The sequence below is a fragment of the Poecilia reticulata genome, chromosome 16 (genome assembly GCF_904066995.2).
Source record: "Poecilia reticulata chromosome 16, P_reticulata-male-v2, whole genome shotgun sequence".
Classification (NCBI taxonomy): domain Eukaryota; kingdom Metazoa; phylum Chordata; class Actinopteri; order Cyprinodontiformes; family Poeciliidae; genus Poecilia; species Poecilia reticulata.
In genome coordinates this window covers 31,085,492-31,094,719 of record NC_088845.1, presented here as the reverse complement: position 1 = coordinate 31,094,719, position 9,228 = coordinate 31,085,492, and the positions used below count along the sequence as shown (strand labels likewise).

Sequence of the window (9,228 nt, the reverse complement as noted above, 5' to 3'; positions counted from 1 at the left end):
CAAAAAGTGTGGAAAAATGTGTAATAATTTTGGATCAACGGCCTCTAATGACCTCTGTGTTGGTCAGAGAAACTCAAAACATGGCTTAAATGAAAGCCAAGAATGTCCCCTTTAAGATGATACCAAATATTGCATTACAGACCTTTGACCTACCATGACCTTAAACCAGAGATACACCAGTCTCAAAAAATAGAATTTTTCCAAAGGGGTTGTTTACTTCATAACTATGACTTAGCTACCATTTTGGAAGGGCTATCATACCAAAATATTAACTAGAGACATGTATCTTTTCAAAAAATATTGATAGACTTTGCCACCCTGAAATGGATAAAAACGTCAAATTTTGGCCTCTGGCCCATGGACTATTTAGGGAAACTGACAAACCTATCTTTGAATTTGACTAAACAAGTGTTTAATTAACATTGTATTTTAACAGACAACACCAACACTGGTAATCTAACACTTTTGATTATGCTCTGTAGATTTTGATTCATTCCCTAAAAGATTTATTATGGAAAGTGTTTTTTTTCTTCCAGTTTAATATTGTCTTTAAATTCTGGTTCTCTAAGATGCAAATACAAGTGAAATGTCTTGCCTAGGAAAAAACTGTATTGTACAATTATTTTGCGATAGTTTACTGCCAGTCGTCTGTCTTGATTGTGACAAGAGAAGAAGACATCAAATTGACAATATCCTACTGTATTTTGGAATAACAGTATGTTACTGCTGGAATTCCATCGTAAATTTACAGCCATTTCTAAGAGTGTAGGAAAAAAATAACGGATATCTGGGAAGCATCATAACTTAAACTTAATGCTGAAACATGAGGATTTTTCTAGAAAAATATTCAGATTTTATTTCATGATTTTAAAGGTGCTACACTGAAAATGGTAAGAAATAAAAACATACCCTGTTTTTCTACCATCAGCTGCTCTCAGCTCCAACACAGAGCTGTCAGCCACTAGCAACGCTTAGCCCCTTCCTCCTGCTTCAAATTATTTTCAAATTAAGAGTTAGATCAAAATGAGATTGAAATATTTGCTACCTTTGACAAAAAGTTTAAGTCTATCAAAGCATTTTAGCTAGTTTTTCTAGTTTTGATTTCCAAGACATAACAAGGCAGTTTATGAAGATTCAACTAAAATGAAATAAACTGCGGCCTGATTTATACTGTTAATGTGTTTCATCCTATTGAAAAGTGGGAGTAAATAAAATGTGTTAAATATATTTTGCTTTAGGTATTTACTTACTGCAGTTTTTTTTGGTTTGTGCTCACTGCTGAAGCTTCTCACTTCAGACGGCTCTGAGGGAGCCTGGGTCGTCAGCAGCGCTGCTGTTGCTCCTCCTACACATTTTTTAAGGAGCTCCTGATGAGGTGGCGGATGGTCTCCTGAGGGATCTCCTCCCAGACCTGGACTAAAGCATCCGCCAACTCCTGGACAGTCTGTGGTGCAACGTGATGTTGGTGGATGGAGCGAGACATGATGTCCCAGATGTGCTCAATCGGATTCAGGTCTGGGGAACGGGCGGGCCAGTCCATAGCTTCAATGCCTTCATCTTGCAGGAACTGCTGACACACTCCAGCCACATGAGGTCTAGCATTGTCCTGCATTAGGAGGAACCCAGGGCCAACCGCACCAGCATATGGTCTCACAAGGGGTCTGAGGATCTCATCTCGGTACCTAATGGCAGTCAGGCTACCTCTGGTGAGCACATGGAGGGCTGTGCGGCCCTCCAAAGAAATGCCACCCCACACCATTACTGACCCACTGCCAAACCGGTCGTGCTGAAGGATGTTGCAGGCAGCAGACCGCTCTCCATGGCGTCTCCAGACTCTGTCACGTCTGTCACATGTGCTCAGTGTCAACCTGCTTTCATCTGTGAAGAGCACAAGGCGCCAGTGGCGAATTTGCCAATCCTGGTGTTCTCTGGTAAATGCCGAGCGTCCTGCACGGTGTTGGGCTGTGAGCACTTTGAGTAGGAGCCTCATGCCACATAAAGTTTCTGCAGGATACTTTTTTTGTATCATTGTCACAGATGGGCCGTGAAATATTGTGATTCATGAATGTGATTTATAATTTTAAAGTTGAAGGAAAATTTCTTTGTTGATAGATTAAATAGTTTCATCGTATTTTTTTCTATATATAAGATTCTACCAACAAAAAGTCTCTCAATAATATACATGGCACTGTAAAAACAAAAATGTTAATTTTTGCTTATGTCTGTTTAACAACTCTGGCTGTAACAACCTGGGTTATTATTCTTCTGTTAACCTAATTCATTTGTTTGTTATTGACTTTTGCTCAATTAAATTTCGTATGTATACACTGCGAATGGTTTTATTACAGTTGATCATGTTGTTTTTCATGTGTCCTTATGTCTTTTGTTCCTCCTATAATTGATGAAGATAAACAGATATTATTTATAATGTATAAAAGTATTGTTTGTAATTTGATTAGATCTACATCCTTAAGAAAATGAAAAAATATGTTGTTTTATAAGATAATTTTATCTTTTACTGTTCCAGTAATGCCAGAATTAATAATAAGTAATAAAGACTTTATGGTATTCTGATTTAGTAATGTAATTATATTGTGTTACCACCCCCACGCCACTAGAGGCAGTAGCAAGCCCGAAAAGATGCGACTATGGAGCAGATTTAGAAGAACACCGAAAGCTACAGAATTAGCTAAAAACTGTGAGCTGCCGTGAAGTAAATAAAAAGAGAAGTTCAAATACATTCTGACCGTGAAACTCCTTCCTAAATGTGAAAATATAGCACAGATTTCAAAAGAAAATAAAAACGGAAGTATAGGAAATAGCGCCCCCTTCACTTCCGGATTGCAATGGTCCCATTTCCAAATAAGGTTGACTGACAGTGGTCCGTCCCGCCCCTTTCTGTTTGCTACAGCGAGGTCCTTCTCGGCCGACCAGCTCCATGAGGCATCTACGTGTTCATTAAATCTGAGATTGATTTAGTGGTCTGCAAAACAGATAACCGGAAGGCCCGGACCCTCCTTTTGCACTGTTTGAGTCAGACAGAAATTTCAATCTCCGACATCATCGATCGCCTTGTGAGTGGATGGGACCGACAGAACACGCCGAGCTCTATGTTGCCAAAAGTTTCAGTGTTGGAATGATTTTATCAAACTCTAGATAACCCCCTGAGATTAACAATGACAGATTACGTCGAAGAGCAAAGGAATGAACTTGAAGCCATAGAATCAATCTATCCCGACTCCTTTACAGGTGGGAGTTGATTAAAAATAGTAACTAGCTTACAGCTAGCATCGCAGTGAGCCTTATTTAATGTATCTGACTGGGTTGGAACTGCTTTATTTTTGTTTGATGACTTCCAATCAATGAAAGCTAATGAGACAGTAAATGCTCTGGCCTTTGGCCACGTCTTGCAGGATTATTCACGTTCACATCCAGGACGAGAAGCAACGATTCGGTTTTTATAGCTAAAGTAGACAAGTTTAAATCCGGGATAAACTTGTAGAGACTTGTAGGGGTTTGGAAAAGCAGGAATGTTTGTATAGTTTAAATGGACTGGTTCAGTGACAGCCATGGAAAACTGTCTGGACAATAGTCCACTAGTGATCATGGTGTTCTAATGCAAGTTTGCAGAAATGATCTGTTCTTCATGTGGGCTTGCAGTGCTGTCAGAAGAACCCACCAGTTTCACTATTACCGTTACGTCAGACGCAGGAGAAAACGGGGAAAGTGAGTATATTCAATTCATAAATGTGTTATATTCTGACATTTCCTTATTTTTGACACCTTCTATAATGACGATGATTTATCTGAGTTAATGTATGGTTTGAAGTTACCGAATAAAGATGGTTTCAATTCAATGAGAATGAATTATTCTCATTTAACGTTCTTTTCTCATTCCAGCTGTTGAGGCAACTTTAAAGTTTACATATGTAGCAGAATATCCAGATGAGCCCCCACTGTGGGAGATCTACTCTCAAGAAAATCTGGAAGATGGCGACCTGGACAACATTCTCACCCTGTTGAAGCAGCAGGTGTGTTCATTTATCTGAGAATAAATATTGTGTTTAATTTCTTCTGCTTTGTTCAATATTTTAGATTTTTTTTCTGGGGAAAGTGTTCTCAGCAGACTTTAGGACACAGGAGTCAAACTCCAGTCCTGGGGGGCCACTGCCCTGCAACTTTTAGATGTGCCTCTGCTGCACCACACCTGCATCGAATAATTATATCATTAGCAGGCATCGACACAAGAAGGAGGTAAATAAGCCATTTTATTCCAGTGGCACATCTAAAAACTGCAGGACAGTGGCTCTTGAGGCCTGGAGTTTGACACCCCTGCTTTAGGATATTTCCATACACTCAATAAAAACTGACCAAAGAGCCATATTTAGTCTTGGCACAGCCTTGTAAGTAAGTAAGTAAGTAAGCTTTATTTCTATAGCACTTTTCACAGACCAGGATCACAAAGTGCTGCACAAAGTATAAAAAATAAAACAAATTAAAAACAACATACAAACAATAAAACACAGTAGTACACTAAAAAGCAAGATTAAAAAAGTGGGTCTTAAGTTGTTTCTTGAAAGTGTCTATGCAATGTAGAGATCGAATGGTGCAAGGTAGCTCATTCCATAGGCGGGGCGCCACAGCTTTAAAAGATCTGTCTCCACGAGTCTTAAAAAAGGTCAGAGGAACCGTCAACAAGTTCAGATTCGACGACCTGAGGCTCCTAGTCGAAACATAAGGCTGTATGAGGTTCTTAATGTAGTCTGGCGTCTGTCCATGAAGGGCTCTGAAAGTCAGTATCAGGATTTTGTAGTGCATCCTGTAAGATACAGGCAGCCAGTGCAAGCTTTTGAGGATGGGAGTAATATGTTCCCTCCTGTGGGTGCAGGTGAGCAGGCGTGCAGCAGAGTTTTGTACTACCTGCAGACGCATTAACTCCGTCTTATTAAGACATGTAAACAGACTGTTACAATAATCCAGTCTAGATGAGACAAATGCATGAATAATCATCTCAAGCTCACCATAAGTCACCATTTTACGAAGTTTTGAAATGTTCCGAATATGCAAAAAACAATTCCTAACAAGCTGATTTATGTGCCGCTCCATAGACATTGCTCCATCCATGAAGACACCCAAGTTGCGCAAGTTGCTTTTAACTGTGCAGCTCAAGTTTCCAAGGTGCTGCTTAATTCCAGGCACAGCACTGTCAGGAGCAACAATCAAGGTCTCAGTCTTATTGGAGTTCAATAATAGGCTGTTTTCAGTGAACCATTTTGTCACTTCGGCCAAGCAACTAGTGAGAGCGCAAAGTTTATGCGGCTCACTAGGCTTGAAAGAGCAGTACAATTGAAGATCATCGGCATAGAGATGATAGGACACCTCACTAAACTTCTGAATGACCCTGCTTAGAGGAAGTAGGTACAGCAGGAACAGAACAGGTCCCAAGACCGATCCTTGCGGCACACCCCACAAAAGCCCTGCAGAATCAGACACTACATTTCCCACTGACACACTAAAAGTTCTACCAACCAGGTAAGAGGTGAACCATTTCAAAACACAACCCGACATTCCAACCAAATGTTGGAGCCTGTTTATCAGGATGCCATGGTCCACTGTGTCAAACGCCGATGACAGATCCAATAAAACCAGCACAGAACATTTACCGGTGTCCGCTGCTATCATAATATCACTAAACACCTTCAACAGGGCTGTTTCAGTAGAGTGAAACTCACGATACCCTGATTGAAAAGTGTCATAAATGTTATTTGCCTGCAAAAATGATCTAAGTTGGATGCAGACCACCTTTTCCAGGACTTTGGCCAAGAAAGGGATCTTGGATATTGGCCGGAAATTCTTGAGTTCAAAAGAGTCCAGTCCAGGTTTCTTTAACTGTGGCTCCACAATGGCATGTTTAAAAAGACGGGGAAACACACCGCTAAGCAAAGACATGTTAAACATTTCTGTAATATAGGGCCCAATGGAATCAAAAACCCTCATAAACAGTTTAAAAGGGAGAACATCTAAAGTACCGGAGGACGGTTTCAACTTCCACAGAAGTTGAAACAGATGGGCTTCCACAGAACTTGTGGAAGCCCATCACTCAAAGATTGATGGTTTTAGGAGCTGTTGAAGCAGCAAAGTTTGGTCAAAAAATCATTGAATGTGAACTGGAACACACAAACATTTAATGAGTCCATGCAGTTATGGTCCTCTGTCATGCCACCAAGCCTCTTGCAAGATATGTTTTTTTTTCCTTTAATGAAACAGTTGAGCTTTAATTTGTGCTGTGGCATCAAGTTGCAGCAGGCAGTGTGGAAATGTTCTGGTGGGCATCCCTCTTTACTGCCATGATCACTGTGGTAAACTGCAGCAAATGGCCATATTTAGAGTTATACTGAACATGACAAAACTAGTTCACAACATTATTTCATAATATTTCATATTTGGATGCTAATTTGAATCCAATAAAAACATGTGGGGGGCTGCCCCATGGTTCCCACTTGCTCCATGGAATAAGTTTCCAACAACCCAATCAAAACTCTTGCATAAAGCAGCTGCTCACTATTGATTCCTTGTTTTGACACTTGGAAATGTTTTGTTTGGGGCTTAATGGTTTTAAACTTTTTATCAGCTGCTCAATTGCCAGAGTTTAAAAGTTTAAAATGATAAACTTTTATCATTTTAAACTTACGGAGCTTTATAGAGCTCTGTAAAGGCCTCGGGCAGAGGGTGGGCTTTTTGGTCTTACAATAGTCCCGCACTAACTGAAAAAATATTCATTACAATTTTCCCATTTTTATTTGCACTTAAAGGAGGGAACAGATCACTAGGAAAAGATTTCTGTTCTGTGCACAACCTGGCTCTAAATTAGCGGTGGCTCTTATTCAAGGGCCTAATGTAACTCTGTAAACTGTTTATTTTCTAATATCAACATGTGTGTGTAATAATCATGCAGGCTGAAGAAAACCTGGGTATGGTGATGATTTTCACCCTGGTGACAGCAGTTCAGGAGAAACTTAATGAAATTGTGGATGCAATGAAAAACAGACGAGAAGAGGAAAACCTCCGGAAAGAAAAGGAGGCAGAAGAAGCAGAAAAGGTAATTGGACGTCTGTCTGAATACTTGATTGACTTTTGATTGGTTTGCCTTTTCTATGTCCTCATTTCTGTAGAAGCTTAGGTGATATGCTCAGGTTCCCTTAAGGAGGTGAAGGAGGTTAAGGAGGTGAAGGCAGTATGTATGGACACGTACTCAGTGAAGGGTGCTTGTGTTTGGCAGGTGAAGTTCCAGGGTACAGTGGTAACAATTGAAAACTTCCTGGCATGGAAAGCCAAGTTTGAGCTGGAGATGACTGAGTTCAGACGAAAAAAACAGAAAGAGGAGGAGCAGGCTGGAAAACCCAGACTCACTGGTAAATCAGTTTCACTTTTATGTCAAAACCTTGGAAGCTGCTTGCAAATAAAGTTATTTTTTCCTCTTTAGGCAAACAGCTGTTTGAGAGAGATCATAACCTTGACACATCAGACATTCAGTTCCTAGAAGAGGGTAAGTAAAACTCTACAATAAACAGATCCTGTTGTGAAATTACATTTGGAAAACCCTTTTTTCTCAAACCGGAGGGATTTTTCTCATAACTCCAATCCGTTTCGAGTAATAACTCCAGCTAGATAAACTTAAATGTGTCTTGTGTTTGAAGCTGACTTGCCAGAGTAGCAGACTTGATTTTACTAGCTTCAGTTAGGAACCACTGATTGGAAACAAAACTACGGGGAGTTGGAGTTTGTTTAGATTCTTCTATGATGCGATGATCCGACACAAGAGCCAACTCTTAACAGAGCTGGTGTTTCTGGTTCTCTTTGAACAGTGCGGGCCAAGCACTACATTAATGTCCTGGTTTTTTTTGTTCTGTATTCCAAACAATAACAATGTTTGGCCTTTCGTTTTCACAGCTTAAGCTAAAATGTTTGGAATCACAGGGCCTGTGGTGGAATGCATCTTGAAGGGTGATTTGTTCACTACCCTTCTTCTAAAGCAGTCTTGTTTGGTCTTTTCAGCTGGAAACAACGTTGAAGTGGACGAGTCCCTGTTCCAGGACATTGAGGACTTGGACTTGGATGAAGACGATCCAAACTTTGACCCATTAGATATAGACAGCGATGAAGACTAAAGCTGGACAAAACAACAGACAGTTAAAAACCCCTAGCAGACCACTGCTTCACTCATAGTTCCACCCAATTATGGCTTTTTTGAAGACTCTTGGAGAAAATGGGAAAAATCTGTTTACTACAACAGAAGACATTAAAAAAAACGAATTGAAATTTCCAAAAATCTTGCTCTTCATTAAATACTGACCTTTGAAAAACTATGGTGAATAATATTTCAGTTTCTAAACTCCAACTTATGATACAAGTCAAGAGGAGAAGAGCTACAGCCTCATACAAACGTTTAATGATTTAATATCCACAACTCCTAGAAAACGGGATTTTATTTTTGTCCTGATTCAGAAACATTTGGAGATGGACACGTTACTAGATCTGACACCACAGAGAAAACCAAGTTCTCTGAACAGAACTGTTCAAACTTATTTAGCAACATTAAACTGCTGAGTTTGTAGAAAACTATAGAGTGAATCCAGTGGAATTGCAGATCAATTGCAACATTACATTCTGAATAAATACATCAACTATGGATCATCTTATATTTCCATCTCCATTTTTAATGGTTATTTCAAATTTTGTGTAATTATTGTTGGTCATATTTTTCATTTTCCCTCATGAATATAAGGTAATTTTTTTGATTGGGTTCTTTGCTAACCCTTTTTAGTGATCCTTTTATATGACTTGTTACAGCTGTGAATTACAGTAGATAAAAAAAGGTTTAGCATCGTCTATAATTTACTAGAAATACTTAAAGGGATCCCTGATTAGTTGTAACAATAGATTTTATTTGTGAAATATTTGTTTTATATGTAAAAACAGTTTTTTTTTATTACTTCCAACAGTGACACAGTGACGCATCATCTAAAATTACACAAGTCAAATGTAATATGATAAACAACAACTTGGGTAAATTTAGCCTTTCTGTGTTTAATCCATACATTCCAGTACAGAACAGAGCCGACCGGGTCATCAACCCAGCATGCATTGCACAGGTGAAAAAATGGTGAGCTCCATGGGTGAAAAATGTAATAGAAAAATTTTACAGTAATGAAGAATTGTTACATAACA

General features: G+C 39.3%; 1 protein-coding gene across 1 annotated transcript; it reads left to right on the top strand.

The window, feature by feature from the left end:
* Positions 1–2,880: 2,880 nt before the first annotated feature.
* rwdd1 (RWD domain containing 1) lies at positions 2,881–8,699 on the top strand. The gene is made up of 7 exons (XM_008432805.3): positions 2,881–3,249; positions 3,661–3,726; positions 3,901–4,031; positions 6,956–7,099; positions 7,280–7,412; positions 7,484–7,546; positions 8,056–8,699. The coding sequence occupies exons 1-7, from the start codon at positions 3,177–3,179 to the stop codon at positions 8,166–8,168; spliced, it is 723 nt and encodes a 240-aa protein (XP_008431027.1). The 5' UTR covers positions 2,881–3,176; the 3' UTR covers positions 8,169–8,699.
* The last annotated feature ends 529 nt before the right edge of the window (positions 8,700–9,228 follow it).

Excerpts from the sequence above, each read along its gene's own strand:
- rwdd1 (XM_008432805.3), top strand. The coding sequence starts at position 3,177 with ATGACAGATTACGTCGAAGAGCAAAGGAATGAACTTGAAGCCATAGAA. Across the intron at positions 3,250-3,660 it reads CTATCCCGACTCCTTTACAG|TGCTGTCAGAAGAACCCACC; the intron begins GTGGGAGTTGAT and ends GTGGGCTTGCAG. Across the intron at positions 7,413-7,483 it reads TGGAAAACCCAGACTCACTG|GCAAACAGCTGTTTGAGAGA; the intron begins GTAAATCAGTTT and ends TTTCCTCTTTAG.